Source organism: Patagioenas fasciata, chromosome 12 (assembly GCF_037038585.1).
Source record: "Patagioenas fasciata isolate bPatFas1 chromosome 12, bPatFas1.hap1, whole genome shotgun sequence".
Classification (NCBI taxonomy): Eukaryota; Metazoa; Chordata; class Aves; order Columbiformes; family Columbidae; genus Patagioenas; species Patagioenas fasciata.
In genome coordinates, this window is record NC_092531.1 from 19,994,082 (window position 1) to 20,014,240 (window position 20,159).

General features: G+C 41.8%; 1 protein-coding gene across 14 annotated transcripts in view; it reads left to right on the top strand.

The window, feature by feature from the left end:
• AKAP13 (A-kinase anchoring protein 13) overlaps positions 1-20,159 on the top strand; it is a 215,210-nt gene that overhangs the window by 43,474 nt on the left and 151,577 nt on the right. For 13 of the 14 annotated variants that reach the window (XM_071814007.1, XM_071814010.1, XM_071814015.1 and 10 more), the window contains 2 exons: positions 6,699-6,826; positions 19,604-19,648. In XM_071814007.1, coding sequence (XP_071670108.1) covers positions 6,806-6,826; positions 19,604-19,648 — 66 coding nt within the window. In that variant the 5' untranslated portion in view covers positions 6,699-6,805. The remainder of the gene's footprint in view (positions 1-6,698; positions 6,827-19,603; positions 19,649-20,159) is intronic. The other variant, XM_071814011.1, reaches the window with a different exon arrangement.

Genomic DNA, 20,159 nt, shown 5'->3' on the forward strand with positions numbered 1-20,159 from the left:
CTCCTCACCTTCACCCCTGAGCTTCTGGGGCAATGGATGTAGGTAGGGTGTGCTTGAGGGTATCTCACATGTCTGGAGTCAGATGATGGCTGTGGGAAAACGGGATCTGCACTATGCAAGTCTGCAGTTAGCTGCCTAAATGCTTAATTGTTTGAGCTGTTGTGTAACCCATCCGTAATCTGAGCGCTGGCTTGCAGATTTTGGTTGCATCATTAGACCTTCTCTTTCATTACTGGTTTAGGACCATTATAAAGATCTCCTGATTTATATAATTAAGTGCAGTGCAGCTCCAGTGACGCGTTGATTCGAGCAGTAAAGCAACTTAATGCCGCATTGCCTGGCCGGTGCTCGGAGGTGGCCTGTTTTGATGAAAGTGGGGACGTCACTGCTGTGTGGGTGGAGAGGTGATCCTGGCCGGGTTACAGGCTGTGCTGACTGTCATTGGTAAAGCCTTGGGCGAGTCACTTCATTTTTTGGCCTTTTTTGTTCCCTCCCAGCGCTTATCTGTTTAACTTTTAAACACGGTGGCAAAGGGATTCCTGATGCATCCTCCACGGTGCTTGGCATGGAGGGACCTTGGTCTTGGCTGGAGCTGCAGTGGGGGAGAGGAATATAGATTTTATATTTTATACCAAGATGATCCTTAATATGGAGAAGAAAGCTGGGGTTAATGTGTCTGTGCATGTCACATACTGATACTTGGTTTCAATGTGTACATGTTCTCATCCTTATCACCAGATATCTAAATATGTTGGAAGTTCTTTATTGATTTTTTAATTATTATTATCATCGTTATCTTTTAACTGTGTGGAAATGGAAAAGAAAATGAATTTTGTACATGGGGAAAGTCAAATTAAATAAGTGAATTATGCAAACTACACGGTTGGAGTTGGACTGCCTTGTAACTGATGATGATTTTTACTTCATTCCTGTGGCGATGGAGCTTGCTGAGCCTATTTAGCTCAATTTTACATGTGGGAATTGAGACAGAGGCCACAGTTGACTGGGACAATTTTGAACAATGAGAGCATGGGGATAATGTCACAATATTGATGTCATGGCCTTGCTTTGAGGAGGGTGATGGACCAGATGACCTCCAGAGGGCCTTTCCAACTGAAATTATCGCATAATTCTTGTTTCCAACTGCTCTGCCTTTTCTCAGAGCCATATCCTGTTCTGACGGTGACATGTTGCCTTCCCGGGAAATCTTTAGCCTGTCCTGCTGATGAGCTGGCCCCAATATTTCAAAGGCAAAAAGGCCCATTCTGTGGTTAAGCAGCATTTTTCTTTGTGTCGGGGCATTGTGTTGGTAGCTTTTGATGATGGCCGTGCTGAAATAGTCCTTGGCTTCCCTGTTTGTGGTTTCTCTGTTTCTTGGTCTTCTGAAGGGGATTTTATTTTGGGTTTTGACATGTTAGCAGGTTGTAGCCCGAACGTCACGATAAAGGAGAGATGGTTCTTGTGCTCCCTGGATGAGAAAGGCAAGCAAACCAAAAAAGGAGAGGGGAAGGAGGAGAATCTCTTGCAGAATTAAAAGTTTGTGGTTTAGGAATGGCTGTGGGCTTGAGATGTTATTGCCACTTGCTATCCTTTGCTTTATTTCTTTTAGTTAATCAACCTGATGTAGTTCCCCAGTAACAAGAGGATGTTGATCTTGCCGTGATGGTTCAGTGAATAGTTAATGCGTTGCACAGATTTTGAAGTCTCCAGGAGCAGAGTTATAATATCTTCTGCAGACAGTCAGCCATGATAGTGGCATGGAAACAGTTTAAAATCCTTATCTCAGGCCTGATGTGGTTTTACAAGACTGTCTGGAAAGAAGCAGTTGCTATTTAGGATGAACGCTGTGACATGCTTTGGTTTAAAGAACATCAAATTTCTGAACCAAGTCCTGCTTTCATTATTAGTAAAAACCATAGTGGGGCACAAAATACTATTATCCTTTCATTTTTTTTTCCTTATGCTTTCAGCCTTTAAAATGTCAATCGTATGCCTTTCAAGAGCACTTGTGCAGGACTGTGCTCTCAGAGGTCAAGGAGATTTCAGTGCTTGCAGAGGCCCTGTGGCACCTTATCTTCCCCGGGGAAACAGGATCCTGGGGGTTATTGCACAAGAGGAGCTAATAGAGCTCAGGTCTGTCAAAGGGCAGGGCAGAAAGCCATAAAGCATCCCTGGTCCCTTTGTTTCCCTGCTTTGTGATTTTTGGTTGAAGCAAAAAGCTAAACTAGAACTTCTTTCAGTTCTGTGAAGATCTCCAAGTTCTAGAGGGAAAATGGGGGTATGAGATGGCAAGTGCTCCTGGTTGAGTGTTTCCTTGCTTCACTTTTCCACTGACACGGAATATTTCTGTCTGCAAGTTCAAGGCGACACTGTCAAAAGAGTTTAAGTTTCAGAAGTTAATGGTCTATATGAAAGAAATTTTGTCTTGCGTCTCTTGGTAATCAGGATTAATGGGACTCCAGTTAACATCTTAGTGTTAATACTTGCTCTACAATATGTAGAAATATGTGTGAAATATGGATGTTTTACTTTCTATTGTTTTAAAATTCCTGATTTTTCATCATCCAGTGTGCCATGTCAGATGCTGCTCTCTAAACAAAACATCTACCCATTGTTTAATTTTAGAGGAAGCTTGTGTGTGTGTCTCATAAAATGTGATGAGCTGAGATCTGCCCTCTGTTATGCTGGTAAAAATGTAGTGTGATGCAACAATTGATGAATCCGTGTTGCATTTACACCTATCCAAAGCAAAGCAAGTTTTAGGCAAATAATTCTTTATTTTTCCATTTATATTGCCAACATGTGTCCATTCATTTATCTCACTGAATGCTGGAGCAGCTTGGATGCTGCTGGTCATCTCCAGCCTTGCTGTGGACCTGCTTGACTTTCCCTTGAGGTCAACCAAGGCAAGAAGTTGCTGCTCTGAACATGGTTTTGTAGCATGTGACTGTGGGAAATGCCTCGTCTGAGCGAAGCGTGTCCAGGCTCCCTTCCCTAAGGAATTAGGAAACACAGTTCGGACCATGGGACAAACTTCCGAAAAGGTCTTGTGAGCCAGTTTCTCTTGGGAGATGCAATAGTAGCAGGAAAGGGATGTCCTGTAATGAGAATAATGAGGCTGTGTATTAAAAGAAAAAGATAACAGCAGCATGCAGTTGTACACCCAGCAATCTGGGAGATGAGGAGGAGAAGCAGTGTTTTCCTTGACATCATTTGATATGCAATTGTGAGGACATTTTTATAGTGGGCAATAGCCAAAACTTGGGACTGCTCTGGTGGTTTGTTTGGGTGCTGCAGCTGTGGGATTGGCTGTGTTTGGGCATTTTGGCTATCAAAAAGGGTTCCAGCTGTATCAAATAATACAAAATAGTCAGCAGTTCATCTCTTAGACCGTTAGTGTCCTGATCTTGGTGCTGTTTTTTGAATTTGTTGGAAGCTTCGTGATTGCAATTACAACCGGATGGTGAGATAACTCACTCGACGTGTCAAAGCGATCAGCTGGCAGAGCAGCAAACCATGCAATGCTTCTCAGGAAAATGAAATGAGTTCGTGTTCAGGGGAAGAAAGAGCAAGTTTGAGAAGTCATTTCCTCTGTGCCAGGTGGCATTTGGGAACAATTGGTGTTTGCTGGGGAGGAACCAGCAGAGCAACTATAAACCCTGTGGTCCAAGTGTTGGGGCTCTCCCAGGCATGTGTTTGAGAGCCCCAACTGATTCCTCCTAAACAGATTTTTCAGCACAGGCTAGCACCTTTTTTTGCTGTCTTAGCCACTGCCATTCATTTCATTTACAAATGTAGAGAGAGTTCCCTTTGATGCTTGGCTCCTCTGCCTGTAAAGGAGACATCAGGTGCAGATCACCTCTAAGCTTTCCTTCTCTCTTCCCTAAACATGTTTCAATAATTCATCAGTGGCATGGGTCATTTCTGATTTAGATTTCTTAGTATGTAGGGGGCAAGACTATGAGCAATCTATCATCCAGTAATCCTGTCATAACAAACAAGATGGGCTCTTCCCCCTATTTTTATGAAATCCAAGCAGAACAGTTTGTGTAAAGGCAAGTGTCAAAAGGACTCTACTTGACGTTCTCATTTACTTTAGTAAGCACTGTGTGATATCGTGACCATCAGCCCTTGTGGGCAGTAATTATCCAGAGTTATAGGTCAGAATATGGGAAATGTTGGCAGAGCAGTATTTTTTACAGCTTTCCTTATAAATATAATGTATGTCATCATCTTCCTGTGATGATACAGAATAGATTTTTCTTTGTAAAGCAGTATGAGCTCACCCATGAAACTTTATTTTTAAGACTATCTTTTTAAGATTCAGGAAAGAGAAGCTACATCTGTGTTTATCTATGCTTGGTAATGATTTCCCAGTAAAGGAAGAGGAGGAGAAGAAATCCACATAGGGAAATCCTTCTTCTGAAATGGGTGTGCTTAGGCATGTGGGAATTATCCCAGAGCAGTTTAACAGAAAGCAGGAATCAAGTGTTTTGGGGAACTGATTCTTTGATGTGGACAACCTTACTGATTGTGCAGTCTCTTTACCTACAGAACTAAAATATATGTCTAAGACTTCTTAATATTCTTTACTTCTTCTTCTAACAATCTAAAAATTCCTACAAGAAAAACAACAACAAGTGAAAAACACCACCACCACCAAGCTGGAGGAAGAATTTTATGATCTGTGTTATAGCTTTTTATTGCTAGGCCACTTGATTTTCTCCACTTGCTAATATTTTCCAATTCATGAGCAGCCAAGTAAGCTTTGTGTGTGCATCTCCATCCACACACCCTCATTCCTCAGTGGATATGATGAAAAACCTGCAGTGATTCACAGCATATTCACTTTTTACTAGTATTAGCTGTACCTGTGTTGCTTGTTGGTTCAAAGAAATAGCAGTAAACCCTGCTTTCTCTACCAAAGTATTAAAACTATGGTATTAAAAGCTAAGTTATCAGAGTCTCACAAATGAGTGAAACCCCTGAATTATTGTAGTATATGCCTTGGAGAGAGTTGTTACTTGGAGATTAGCATGGGACGGTTAGTAGGAGCCTCGGGTTAATGTTGCTTGCTTAATGTAGCTAATCATTACTTTATCAAACGCTAACCATCTTTTAAAATGTGGTCCGGAAAGTAATACTCCAGGAATGCCAGAGGGAAGTTCCAGTCTGTTCGATTGTGACTGCGAGGATGGTTTTTATTGGTTAATGAATCCAAAGAGGGTTCGTGCGCTCTTAACTGGGATTTAAGAGTTCAGGTAATTCCTCTTTCAGCTCCAGTAATTTGCCATAATAATATAATTCAGAAATGTATGATGCTGCAATGAAGATATTCATACACAATCCTGATACTTTAAGAAGAACAAGAGGGCCAACTTCTTTTTTTTTTTTTCCCCAATTTGGTCTATGTTTAAATGTATATATTTGTAGTAAAATGCCTTTTAGCATGCACTGCCCTTTACTTCCTTGCAAAACACTCCCTGTTTCTCAGCAGGAGCCCACTAGCAGAATGGATAAATGAGACTTCCAGCAATAAATCTTAAGAAAACGTTGTGTTTTGGTGGTGAGGTGTCCAGGTGATGCTGTTCTTGTGTAGATAAACAAGTAATATCTGTTGTACATTGTATTATCTTCTAGTGTTGTATGTTCCCTGGCTAATTCACGCAATACAATTGATTTCCCAGCCGGTAACTAGTTTTGCCATTGTTACTTCTGTGCTTGTAATTGCACTTTGAACTCAGCAGGCTGGCTCAGGCTGTGAGATTCCCTGATGACAGATGCTTTCCCAACGGGGAGGGTGCAGGGGCAGAATCTCCTCTGTCTGGTCAAACAGGAGGAGGCAGTCGGTGCGTTGCGCTTGCATTGGGTGATGCGTGTGCGTAGCCACAAACCTTTCCTGTGTGGTAATCAAATGATGGCCTAAGTTGCCCTGATGACTTTGATTTAGCTAACAAAATCTCCCACACAGCATTTAATAAGCTAAAGCCCAACCTGGGCTTTTTCTTCTTTTGACGTTTAATCCACTTTAACTGCTCTTTCCAGGTGTGCTCAGTAGACCAGGTTCATCCCTGTGGATAAATCTACTGAGTAGATTTTGCCCCAGAGCAGGAAATCTGCCTGTGGAAAAGCAACAGCAGCCCAGAAAGGTTTGGCAGAGGCTTGCTGGTAGATTTGGGCTTCATCTGCTGGCCATCACCTGCCGTCATCTACTTCTGTTCCTTTTAAAATACCTTGCCGTAAGGGAGTTCACAAATAGCTGGATGAAGTCTGTCCTGGAGGGCTTGTGTTTAAGATGGGTGTAAAGGACTTGAGGCGAGCTTAGAGCTTTGGGATACAGCGATAGCAGGCCAACAGCTTTGAGCATAAACCCAATAGCAGGACAGTAGGAAATACAACTCAGCAGCACAGTTATCCTTACATGGTGCTGGATGCCCATGTGGGTTTATAGATCTATAGGTAGCCCTGTATTCTGTGTGGCCATTGCTCTGTGTATGCTCATGGAAGCCTGGGGTGGGTCACAATGTGGGACTACTGTGGGAGGCAACATGTGCCTCCCAAATGGCCAACAAGGCAGAGGATGGGTTCCATATCCTTCCTCCATGAAGGTGCTGTGATGCCAGCTTGGGTGTTGCGACTCCCAGCAGCCGTGCTGTCCCTTGCACCTGGTGACTCTTGTCTTCTTTGCTCTCTTCCAGGAGCTGAGCGTCGTGACCTGCCCTGCTCCTCCCTGCTCGGTGTGGGAACGACCTGAAATACATCTTGGAGCCACCTGTACTGCTTCATGCAGTTAAAGTAAGGTTCAATGTTTTGGCAGCTCTTTCAGGTACAAGTGAGGGTTGATGCGAGGAGCTTGGGGGAAGGGGTTTGCCCAGCTTACCTGCTTGACAGCAAGAGGGGATGCTGACATCAAAGGAGAAGTTATGAGAAAATTCAACAAGTTATTTTGCCATAAAATACAATTGCTTTGTGGTGGAAACAAAAAGGAAAGGGGTGTATGGTCTCACCCCTTGCATCAACCATATGCCATAGCGTAAAATAGCACTTAACACTTTAGAGCATCAGCTGTTTTTCCCTATTATTTTAAGATATGACTTTCATGTCCTTGGGGCAGGCACACAGTTACAGCCAGGGGATTTCCATGGGAGCCAGTCAGGATCAGAGCTCAGGCCCATGGGACTTGGGTCCTGCTGGTCCAATGTGCCTCTCAGTCCATATGACAGCTGTCTGTCTGTCCTGGAGTGGTCATGGCATTGAAGCTTCTGGGTTTGTTTTTCTGTTAACACCAGCTTCTTGGTGTGGTGAGTCAGATCAGGGCGTGAAATATGTAAAAGTGAGTATGTGGTTATTGCAATACTGACATTAGTTCTTCTGACTCATGGAGTTAAACCCATTCTCTCCAAAAAGGCTTGAATTCGCAAAAACTGTTAGCCTGAAGCAAAGAAACTACCGGAGTCTTGCTTGAAAATGGGCGTTTGCCATGTTTGAACTCTGAGGGAGGGAGGAAAACCACCACAAGCTGCCTCTTTTCTCCTCCCACAGTCTCTAACTTGTTTACCTTCTGCAGTGTCTCACATTTTCCATGGTCTTGCCCGAGAAGACCAGCACTTTAAGGATACTGGATCCAAATAATTTGGCGTTACTGAGCTGTAGCAACAGCTGGGTGGATTAATCATGAACTGCTGTTATGGTAGCGAGACAAGTATTTATTGTAATTATTTGGGTTTCCTTTTTTTTCAGTGATGTTTGGCAGGGGAATCGTACCTGTTTTCAGAGCTTGAGAAAAAAATGAAGTCTTTGACAAGATTATGAATGAAACCTGCTTTATTGGGAATGAATATGTGGCTGGCTGAGAGCTGGTCTCCAAGTTCATCATGAACATAGATGCTTGTTGGCCAAATGTATGGGGCTGTGTTGAAAGGAGGAATACATGTCATGAGTTGCCATGTAAGACGAGGAATCTGTGGCTTGATTTGGCATTGGTTTCTTAACTTGCTGCTGATTTGTGGAGCGTGGTGAGCTTGCAGTGAGCAGTCCTTGCTGCTGAGGACGATGCCAGGCCCTGGCCAAGGGGGGTGACTTTTTGCATGGCAGCAACAGCGAAATCTCTGAGGAAGCCAAGCAGAGGCAGCGAGAGCTTCTCAGCTGCCTGGGAACCAGCCTCTGCATCACATCTGATTTTGTGTTGTGCCTTCTCTGAAGGATCTGGGGAGGGGGAAAAAAAAAAGGCTAAACTGGAGTTCACGAGCATCATTCTCATACCTTTTCCCCTTTTCTGCCTGCTGGTCTAGTATTTCCATAATTGTGTTTATAATGATAACATTTTCATTCATACAGTGGTTACTAGTTAATGAACTTCATGTTAATGAGCTCTGTAACATTTAAAATAGCTGCATAACTTGCAAAAAGAAACAAAAACAAACCCAAACCAAACCCCAGTAATAAAGGGATGTATTTCCACTCCCCAAGCTTAATCCTGTGCTATAACATAATTGCAGAGAGTTGCCTGGCTGGCGAACAGCTGCACAGCGTGGGCTCTCGTTCCTGCATAGCTGCTTGTCCCTGAGCTGGGGTAATAAATGATTTACTGGGGAGGCTGGGACCTGTGGGCACTTAACCCGTTCAATTCCTGAGGGACTGATCTGAAAGGTCACTTTGTAAAGGCATTTGGAATAAATTATTTCAGGTGCGAAGCGGGGTGTCTGTGTGCAGTTTACATTTTGAGTGTGAGCTAGCTGCAGGAAGGCTTAAACCCAGAAGGTGGTGGGGTAGTGGAATTGGGTAGAAACTGCTTATTTGGACTTTTATTATATGGTGCTTTAATTAATGTAAAAATTAGACTTGAATGAATGTTCTCTCTTGTCTGTTTTAGAGATGTGATACTCCCTGGTGCTTGGGGGGGTTACTTTCTATGGAGCATTCCCTGGATGTGTAAGGTAATACTGTGTCCTGGGAACAGAGCTGCAGCTCTAATTTTTCGTTTCTGGGAATGCATGACCAAGTGAGTCCATCGTTGCACTTGCTAGGTGAACGATGTGCGTTTTTTGAGACTGTTGTGCCTCAGAAGGGATGTTCCAGCAAAATGTTCTGTGACTACCCAGAGTATTTGTTAGAGGAGAGTGTTTTCCCATAGTTTCGTGAGCTGAAAGAAACAGGGCACTTAAGAAGAAACAGTTCTTAATTTTGCAGTGGCAGATGTGGTTGTGCTGTGCCTCAGGGAACAGGATTAGCACAGGTTCTCCGGTAGGAAATCTGAAGCTTCTGGTGAAGTTTTCATCTTCTGGAAAAAAGTGCCAACCAGACTTTCCCTGAGTAAGTTTGTGATGCTAAGAGCTGCAGAGCGGGAGCATTTGCAAAAGGGAGCCTGAAGGGAAAAATGAGCCAAATATATTCTTCAGAAAGGAAAAGCACATTAAAACACTGGGTACCAAAGCTGCTCTGACCAAAATGAGAGCAGAGGCGTCTCTTGGTTCTTAGTCTTGCTGCCAGTTTTTCCAACTACCTGTGGCTTTAGCAGTTAAGGTTGGGTCATGCACAAATTAAAATATGCATTGGATAACTACCTGCTTTGCATGAGCTAAGAAATACTTAATAATATTTGCCAGCATAAAAATGTGCATGGTGCTTTGGACCTCATGAGTTGTTCTCTACTCCAAGCCTGCATTTTTGGGGTTGCGGTGCCAGTGCTGTGGGTTGGGGGCACAGAGAGGAGAATCTTAGCGCTCAGCTCTAGGGCTTGGGGACTTTGTTTCTTTCGCTGCAAACCATATCAGATAATACTGAATCCATCATTGCTTGATGTAGTTCCTAAAATAACACAACCCTGAGAGTCAGGAGAGCAGTAGGGTGAAGAAAGCTGGGTTTAGGAGACATGCTGTAGTCAGAGTTGTTGGAACCAGGAGTTAAAGGCTTTGTTCCCCCTCACTGCATGTGTAAGCCTGCAGGCTTTTCGGTGTTGATGGCAGCTCTCAGTCGTGTTTATCCTTTTGGATACTTGGGTGAAATACTCCCCAAATGCTGTTCTTCCCTTCTCATTGTTCTTCACCTGCTACTGTGCATCTTGGAGTGCTTTAGGTCCCATATAGTGCATTTCTGTTTTCAAGGGTAACTAGCAAATTTTGTGGTGCTTCAGCTGCCCAGCTTGACTTAACACCCTTTGGTGTGGACCCCATTTCTGCAGAAAATTCTGATCTTGTCTTTTCAAAACTGGGGCTTCTCAAGAAGTTCCTGGCTAAGCACCCAAAGCAAATCGCTCTTAAAAACGTGAGCTGGTTATCCTTGAGAGCTTCCCTACAATTTACTGCCAAAATGTGTATTCAAACTATGAAGTGTAACAGAAGGTATAAACTGTATTTTACTCATTTGAAGAGGCATCTAGAACGTCTGCTGAGGATTTCTGGCAGTTAATATTTGAGCCTGAGATAAATGTCTCATGCATACATGAAACAGCTGCCCCAGAACCTGTTGGAGGACTTAATTTGAGTATAAACATACGTGTGCTTTTGCGTACATGCTGCACTTTAATTCAAGTCGACTGTTAGTTCTTAACTTTATTAGGATGTAGCTACTTGAACTGAAGATGTGGTCTGCGATTTTTATTTTATTATAGCAGCAAGATAGCTGCTTTTGAAACATTGTTTGGATTTTACAAATCGATATCTTAAATAATGTTTGCCATTAGTAATGTTTTAAAGGAAAAAATTGACAAGTGAGGGCATGTTTATATCTTATTACAAGTGAATTGCTTGACAGTATGTGTGTATTATAAAATGGGAAATTAATCACCCTGTGTTGATGACCCTTGGACATTTACAAAAGGCTGGTCCTTATGTTGCACAAATAGATTCCGGACACAGGAAAGAGGCTTATGACAAGAGGATGAGATCAGTTGGTATAATTAGAGCTGGCTAATAACTGTTTTACTCTCTGTTTTTCCAACTTTTACAGTATCTTTCCTTATTTGAAATCCGGCGTATGTACTGTAGAGTGATAGCTGCTGTGATTTGAGTTTTGAGTTGTGTGGGTTTGGGGTATTTTTGTTTGTTTGTGGGTTTTTAGTATCTACTAATGGGTTATGGGATTGCATCAGGGTAACCAGATGTGCACATTTGAGAGAGATTGCTGCCTTCCTCTGCTAGGCATGGGGAACGGTGCTGCTTTTAGTAACCCTGCACCGCTTCATTTCTTTCCAGGCTTTCCAGGAATTAGGTAACCCTTAAATATATATATATATATATATATATATATATATATATATATATATATATATATATATATATATATATATATATATATATGGGGTTTTTTGGTTTGGTGTGGTTTTGTTTGTTTTTTTTACAATTTTGAGATTGAAATGGTGCAAAAGAAGAAGCTTAGTCCTGAGACTAAGGGTATTTAACCAGGTATTCATCCCTGGACTAAGACAGGTCTGGCAGAGCTGAGCAAAGAACTTCCTATAGCATGGAAAAGGCTTAAGCTTTTTTTCTTTGTGTGTGTGTGTATATGCTAGTCTGTACCTTAGCTTTGTATTAAGCTCCATTATTTTGGGAAGGATAATGGGGTGGATTTGGGGACGGGAAGCGGTGTGGCGGGAGCTCGGCACAGGTGCCCCAGGAGCAGCTCCCAGCCCAGGAACAGCACTGGGCCAGTTCCTGCTGCCAGGAAACTGAGCTACATTAAGCAAAGCAATTTAGTCTGTACCCAGAGCATTTTATTAAATCATCAGCCAGTTAAATCAATGATGTTCTGTTAGCTTGTGTTCCAGCCACGCTCCTGGCCCCTCTGCTGCGGTGTAACCTGCAAGTTGTTCAGCTGTAGCAACTCCCTGACTTCTGTTTGTTGTATGCGTTCTTGCTGTTGTATATGTCTTTTCTTTTTCTAGGGGTGGAGGCGTGTCATCAAGTTTCTTTTCCTTGCTGTGAAAGCAATCTGCATGTGTCTCGCTTTCTTGAGGGTGACTTGCTGGGTTACATCCATGCCTTTGGAGGCGAGTGATGATAAAGCCAGCCCAACACAAAACACCTTTAATCCTCCTTTCAATTGCTCACAGCCAAAAGAAACTCCTGTGTATTTGTAATCTGAATGGCAGCATATTGTTTTGTTTGCAGACAGGACACAGCTGGGAAGCAGCATCACCTGTGGAAATGCTGCATGAGGGGTGTATGTTTTCTTTTAAGGAATGAATTTAGTGACAAAACATAACCTTCAGATGATTGTACACAAATATCTGGGGTTTTTTTAGTTCTAAGCTCAGCTGTGATAGTAAACACAATGCTGCTACGCACTGGTAGTTGTTTGCTGCCACACATTTGAAGTGTGGTTTCTCGTTTGCTCACCTCCTCTCCTTTTCGTGGTTGACGGCATTTGCTGGTGGTATCATTTTCCTACGTGTCTGCAAAATGACCTTGGGATGGGTCAGTTCTCCTAATTCCTCCAGCCTCCTATTTCTCACCAGATGTGTGAAATTATGCATTAGTATAGCTATGGGGAAAGTTGGTCTGCATTTGGTAGTATGATGCCTGGAAGGACTTACTTTTGTCATACATCTTTTGTCTTAAGGTTTATGTTAGCCACTGCAATTGCAGCTGCTCTAATTATACAAATTTCCCCATGCACATTGTTGAACTGTGTTATGGGTTTATTTCTCCTGAAGAAGGTGTTTGTAGGTTTTGACATGGATTTTTTTTTTTTTCCCCCGTTGCCTTTCACACTGATTTTAAGGAGAGGGCATTAATACTCTGATTAGGAAGCTTGTTCATTTTGTGAATGGTGAGTTCTGGAGTTCATTCAGTGTGAGTGAAGCTTGTGGGACAAAGTGTGTGAAGAAGCCTTTGTCTCACCCAGCACCACAGCATGAGAGTAAGTTATTGCAAACCTAAACTTCGTAAGAAGATACCCAGGCAAAATGGCAAACAAGACAATCTAAGTAATTAAAAAAAAACCCTAAAGTCAGTGTTTTGTTCCATTTTCAGATGTTTTGCTACAGGTAAAAAAGAAAAAAAATTCCAAACCTCCGAACAAGAAGGGCCTTTCTTCAAATAACTGTGTTATAACAAATAAGCAAGGAGACTGGTGAGGGGTAATACAATGCATTAATGTCATATGCCACTCATAAGAAAAGGGGAATATTTGAGCTCAGTAATTCCCTTGACACTAGGGGAGAACAATAAACTTGTGAAAAATGTTGCTATTTTAGTTCTCTTTGCATGAAGTTAACGGCTCCAGCAGGAATTAATCTGTATCTGGGTAGTTGGTCTTCTCTCCGGTCCCCCCACTTGTTGTTTCTCCATCTTTGTTTATCTTGTATCGTTAAGAGCAGGAGCACTTTAGTTCCTGAAACTCAATCCTCCTTGATACTTCTGAGCACTTCATAAATTAACATTTTGTAAAACCAGAGTGTGGGGGAGTGCCCTGGAGGACACTGTGCTTTGTTGAATGAGAAGTGCTGTGTTTTTGAAAGCTTGATTTTATTTTTGTAATGCAGCCTTCTATATAGAAGGAAGGGATGCAGCCCAGCAAGGAGGGTAGATGTGAGCTCCCGGGAAATCCCTGCATTTCTTTAAACTCTTTTACAGCTTATGGGTTGTTTGTCTAAAGGGTGAGGGTCTGAGGACTGGCTATAAGGTCAGTTGTCCCACCATGGGTGTGTTTACTGGGGGCAATGTTACAGTACAAAAGAAAGTCTGTTTATGGCTTACTTTCTTAGGGATAACCAGCATAAATAGTGCTTCTCTAATTTCTATGTGTATGTAGTTTGGACTACCTGGTGAAGTGTTACCCCAGAGCCTTGAAGTCACAATGTTTAGTCCTTTCAAGGGCTTGAAGTCCTTACAAACCACCGTTACAGAATGGTTTTGTACAAAGTACATTCTGCTACATTTAAAAAATAAAATAAATAAATAAATAAATTCCTCCTTTGCCTTTCAGTCTGGCGATGCTGTGATGTGGTCCCCCTTGCAGCTGGAAAGCCATCCTGCTTTCTCTGTGTTTCTGCTTATCTATTCGAATGCCTTCCATACGATCTGTAACTTCATCAGACTCTCACTGTGTTTTTTGGCTGTTCTTTGCTGCCTGCAACCACAAGCTCTTTATGGCTAAGACTGTTTTCTTTTGTACAGCTGGGAGTGCATGGTTAAAGCTTTTGCAAATACAGATCATTGTTTCTAAAACCAAATGCTAAAATGAAAAAAAGTCAAGTACTGAGATTCAGGTACGATTCACCAAAGTTTAAACTTGAAGTATACTAAAACTGAAGTTCGCCTGAAAAAACCTCTTAAAGCCGAAGTTAAAAAGTGTGAAAAAAAAACTCAAACACATAAAACAAAAGTGCATTTAGTGCATAAGGGAAAGGGAAGAGTGTAGGTAGGCTTCCCCACATGTACCACATGGATTAAATGCTCTTAATCCTTCTGCTTGTTGCAGCCCTGGTGAGTTGTTGGAGTTGAGATAGGTTGTTCATGTTTCTGCCCATTCTGTAGCTCTCCTTTCTAATGAAATTGAAAAATCCTTAAGCAGACTACTCTGAGGCAAAGGTCTGGAGACTTGCAGGGTGTTTTCTTATATGTTCCTTGGATACTTCATGGAGCGAAGCAGCAAGGAGCAGATACTTGGAAGCACAGACTGGGTAGTGAAGGTGGTGTTTGATGTCAGCTTACTGCCAAAAAGAGCAAGTCTGAGCGGGGCACAAAGGGAAAATCGAGAAGCCCTTTTGGCAGCTCCCACCTACATAGTGCTCAAAGACCTCCAGCATCACTGCTCATGCATGGGCTGGGGCGATCTGGAGGACCACTGGCCTCGCTTTCATATTTGTCCTCAAGATATACTTTGGGATGCCCATAAGAAATAAACCAGCTAATTAAGGTTGAATTAAGTAGTAGCTGGGAATAGTGGATGAAGAGGATTTATTGCTTAGGTAGGCACTTGGTGTTTGTATCCCTTCCTGCTGCCTGTGCTTGTTTGTAAACTCTTCAGGGCAGAACCTTTGTTTGCGTTCACGTTTTTTACAGCACATAACCAATGGAGCCCTAATCCTGTCTGAGGCTTTGGGAACACAGCAAAGCAAATAAATGCCTTTTTTTTTTCCCCCCTTTCTTTCTTTCCCTGTCAGATGTTACCATACCCAGAGAAATTGAGCATAGTCGCTTGTCATCTTCATGAAATTCTGTGCAAAACAGCACAAGTTCTCTAGAAGAGACTTTAGTACCACTCACTGTATTAATTCTTTAATGTTTAACAGAGCAGAAAGGTGTCCTTCCCCTTTTGGGAAGGCTTCAGTAGCTTTCAATTTTACTGACCTATGCAGATCTTTATAACGTCTAAAACCACTGTTTCTTTTAAGAGCTTGAACCTGGACTTTTATTTCATGTCCTACTTTCAAATTTGCAAATGCAAGGAATTATGTGTTATCCTAAGGGGAAAAACTAATACAATTCCAGAAACATTGCATTGTAAGTGTCTGGGTGGCTGCAGAGCATGTAATAAACCTCCTAGACATTGAAATTTGAAACATTCAGCTATTTGCAAGAAATAATATGAATGTTTTCAGTACAGGCAACTGCTACTGGAGCATTTTTACACTTAAGGTATTCCAGCTTACTAACTGAGTATATTAGGGTCCTTATGAATCTTGGTTTGATTATGACCAGTATGGTCTTTCTTTTGTTTTCCCTTTTCTTGCTGTATTAAAGTTTTTAAAAGCTTTTCAGAGGCTATTGCCTGCCTACCCACTGGGTGGAGAAATTAACTGGTCTGGAAACCTAAATTTAGTCCTTTGCTGACGCAGGGTAGTCATTCAGGCTTATCTGTCACTCATATGTTTTTGCCAAAGCACTTCCTAACAAGATAAAATAAAATATCTTCCAAACCTGCCTGTCTCCTTGCAAACTAAGTTTGCATCCTTTGAAAAATTGGGCTGATGTATGTTATGAAGTGATTTTATTATAAGTCACAGATGTGTGGGCCAACTAGCAAGATAACAGGGGAAGTAATCTTACTGCAGGAAGTATTTCCAGGTTTTTTGTCTTCTTGTTTGGCAAGCCCAAGTGCTCAGCAGTGTCACCTTATTTCGCTGCTGCTGTGCGCTTCTCTTGCCAAAAAACACGACAAAAACTGGTCATGAGTTTGAACTCCCTAGGCCTCCCCTTTTTCCCTTGATAAGAAGTGTCAATATTCTCCCTTCCTTACACATAAAGTATTTATTTATTTTGGACTCTGTGACTTGTGGCACTTTCATTACAACCAAAACCAACTCTACCACAGAAAGAGATTACCCAGAGGGAGGTTTTAATGCCAACCCATCTTTTCCTGATCTGTACGTGTCTTTCTTATCCTTCATGTTTCTCTATCAGCTGCTGTCAGACATCTGCCAGGAAGGTGATGGAGCCGGGCAAAATGGTCTGTGCTTCTGTTGGATGGGAATGATCAGAGAATGCCATCTCGCCTTATTCTTTGAATTACAGGAACCTAAATGCTCGGATGAGGGCATGCTCTTCTGCAGCTCGTGTTTCATATAGATCTTTGGTATCTTCAGTGCAGCCTGTTTGAGGTAGATAGCACAGTAAAGCTCTTCTTACTGGTTTCCACCAATGGTCTTAAAAGGAACATTCTTACTAATGTTCATATTGTGTGCTCAATAAAAAAAGGACTGATGAAAAACTTCATGAAAGGAGTTCAGGCAACATTTGAACATTGAGACTTCCAGCTAAAATGTCTTGAGTGTCTCAAGTGTGATGTGTAACACAACAGCCTCTCACTTTGGATAAACCTGGTGGAGTAGACCTCATGATGGAGCACATGAACCGTGGTTTCTCCCTTTTATGAAAAAAGTGTGATGGGTGTTAGTGGAAGGTGCTAGGATGGCATCTTGTACAAAAATTGTGAAAGCAGGGAGGGGGCTCACAGCTGATCAGTCCTACAGCATCACAACCCAAATGACAAGTAAAGAAGCATTAGTTCTGGTGTAATACAGATCCCTCCGTGGCTTTGCTGAAAAGGGTAGGCTAAAGCACCAGTGAAGCATTCAGTAAGAAAGGAGATAAAAGGTCCAGCTTTGATACCTGATTTCTCCTGTCAACACCTTTCAACTTCTCAAAGGGGAAGGGAAAATATAACAGTCTAGATCCTGCTACTGGTTTTGGGGATTAGATGCACGAGCCAGACTTGCACTTGGGGTCTTCCTCCTTGTTTGGAATTGTAATTTGCTTTCAGATCACAGAAGTTACTGTGTGTAATGGCAAGAGTGACAATAACATACCTGTGAACCATGATAGGGAAGAGGTAAAGCTGTTAAATAACAAAGGAGGAAGGAAATATATTTCCTCAGAGCAAACTTCTGAGAAACTGAAATAGGTGATAAAAATTAAAAAACAAGCAAACTAATCATTTGGGAGCGGAGAGGAACTTGAGGAGTAGAATATACGTATTGCCTGTGGTGTCTTGGGCAATTGCAAACCTGTTGTGTTCTGTTTTTCAGAATGTTTCATTTTTCCTTTAACTTGCACCTTATCCTTTGGAAGCCCAGTAGTAATATTGCTAGAGTAGAATGATGGCTGAATTTTGGGGATAAGGAATAATCCTAATAGTTGATGTAAATGCAAAAGTATAGACTGTCTTTGAAGGTAAATCAAACTGTATCTTTTATCAGTGAGAAACTGTTCAGTTACTTGTCAAGGTTTGAAATGTGTGGTGAGAACACAGTGCTTTGTATTAACTCCCTTTAAATATTATCATCTGAGACACAACTGTTTTGATTTTGTGCTGTAATATTGTTTTAAAAGTCATATCCAAATACTACCAGATTGCTGTGTTAAACTACAGGTCTTAATTTTCATTCCTGAGCGAAATGGTTCGTTGGAATGAGACTTTGTAAAAATCCAAATGCGAAGTGAGCTTAAAAGGATGTTTTTCCAACCGTGGTTTAATTTCCATAAGATACAATGCGCTCTTTTGGTGGGATAATGTTTTGATACCTCTGGTCAAGATGCCCAGGTTCAGAATAGATGGAGGGTCAGGTTGGTCATGAAGGAGAATGGCAGGCTTTGTGCTTTTTTTGTTGTTTGTTTGTTTGATTCTTTTTTTTTCTTGGTTTTTTGAGCCCTCAGTAGCACTGGAATAGCAGGAACATGTTGTAGGCAACAAGTGAGGATTGCTCACCAAACTGTTTTTGGAGCTTGTGCTCAAATGATAGCTAGTGCCACTGGTCTCTGATTTTTCATAAGTCAATCTTAAGAGCTGAAAATACAGTGAAAACGGTTAAGCATAGCCATTTTGCTGTTGGCAGGGGAATCTTGAGGTTGAAAGCAGGTATTAATTGGACTAGATCTAAAAATATTGCAAAATATTTGCCCATCTGCTGGCTGCCTCGGAGCACCTTCTGCAGAGGGGACTGTGTTTTGATGAGCAAGCTTGGCAGGTAACTCAGGCATTTTAAAGCAAGTGGTACAAAACCACTTATTTGTAAAATAAGGAAAACATATGAGGGGGCAAGGATAGCTGGAATCAGCTTAGAAAACCATAGTTTAATTTCTGTGGGACTTGGAAAGGAACAAAGTATGAACGAGATCCTGTGTTTTTTAGTGTGAAAAGCAGTGATGTTTCATCTCCCTTAGATAGGGTTTGAAGTATTTGCAGAGCGCTGCAAGTACTGCAGACGTGAGCAACAGCAGAAATTCCATGTTTAATTGTTTTGCATTCCTTCATCTTAGGCTCATGGACTCTTAATACACACATTAAATGCCAACTTACAGATTTTGTTTAGGGTGACGATTTTCTACTGCAATGGAGAAACTAATGAAGGTGAAATTCTGGTTCAACTGATATGAAGCTCAATGCAAATAATTTTTACCAGGTTATATAGAAATTCCAGGAACAAACCTGGAAGAAGAACCTTTTTTGACTAAAATCACCTCAGTAGGACAAGTAATGGTAATTTCTGACCATGAAATATGCTGATGCGGAATTGTGAGTGTTATCTATTCTGTACGTTTTCTCTCAGCTTTGCAAGGAGCATTTTTCTTAGTTTGATTTTTCTGTAGTTTTGAAAATCTTTCTTGAACAAACAACCCTGTGGAAGGGGGAAAAAATTGCAACACATTAACACGGACAAAGTAGTATTCACCAGAGTAATGGGTGTTCTCCAGCACTGGAGAGAACTACAGATCTTTACAAACAGTTTGTGGGTAGGAGTAGGGGAATTGGTGGACAGGTAGCAATTAAGTATTGATAATTGTCATAAAAAACAGATTAGAAGGAGGGTTGCTAGGAGGAAAGATGAACTGAGATGGGCATGAAGGGGAAGCAAATTTCACTTGGGATATCCTCACTGCCAACATTGCTGATGGCTCAGATGGGGTGTGCTTTGCCCTACCAATGATTTTAGAGTCGTTTTTCCTTAATGTGAGCATAAACAAAAAATAAAAACAAATAACCACAACCAAGCCAAAACCCCACACATTGATAGATCCTTGTTGATCCAAAAGAAAGAAAACAGAAAATTGTTATATAAAACTGACTGTTGGGAAAAGTAACATATGGGTGCTAAAGCAGCTTATAAGGAATATCTAAAATTTTATCAAAAATATTTTAAACTTGTCTTTTTTTCTTTCAGTGTTCCGAGGTCATGAAACTTAATCCACAGCAAGCTCCATTATATGTGAGTACAAAATTCAAACAGTTGTTTTTCTTCTCCTACTATTCACACAATGTGCTTCCCACCGCCCTTCTTGGAGATGCTGCTCCTTTTCTCTTTGCTCCCTAAAAGACATTATTGTGTTAATTCAGTTGCAAATGCTCAGTGGTAACGCTCAGGTAAGTCACAGATCTCCTCTGTCTTTCCAGCAGAAAACTGTGCAGAAGTTTTGAGACACATAACACTGTCACCATGCAGGCATCCCCTTGCTTTTATATTTTGCCTCCCAAAAGCGCGCTGGAGTGCATGGCTGTGGTCTTGTGACTTAATGTGTTGGGAGGGGTAAGATGGTAAGAAGAAATTGCTTATGTGGAAAATGCAAAAAATAGGGCATCCCGGTGTGCAGTGCTTGCCCACGGTGGTAATATTTGTCTGGTTGGAGCTTTAAACGTGGCAGGGAGGAGCTGGAAGGAGCGGAGGGCTCAGCTGTGCCGCGGCGGCTGCAGCCGGGCAGGGTTGACGTCAGCCTCCCGCC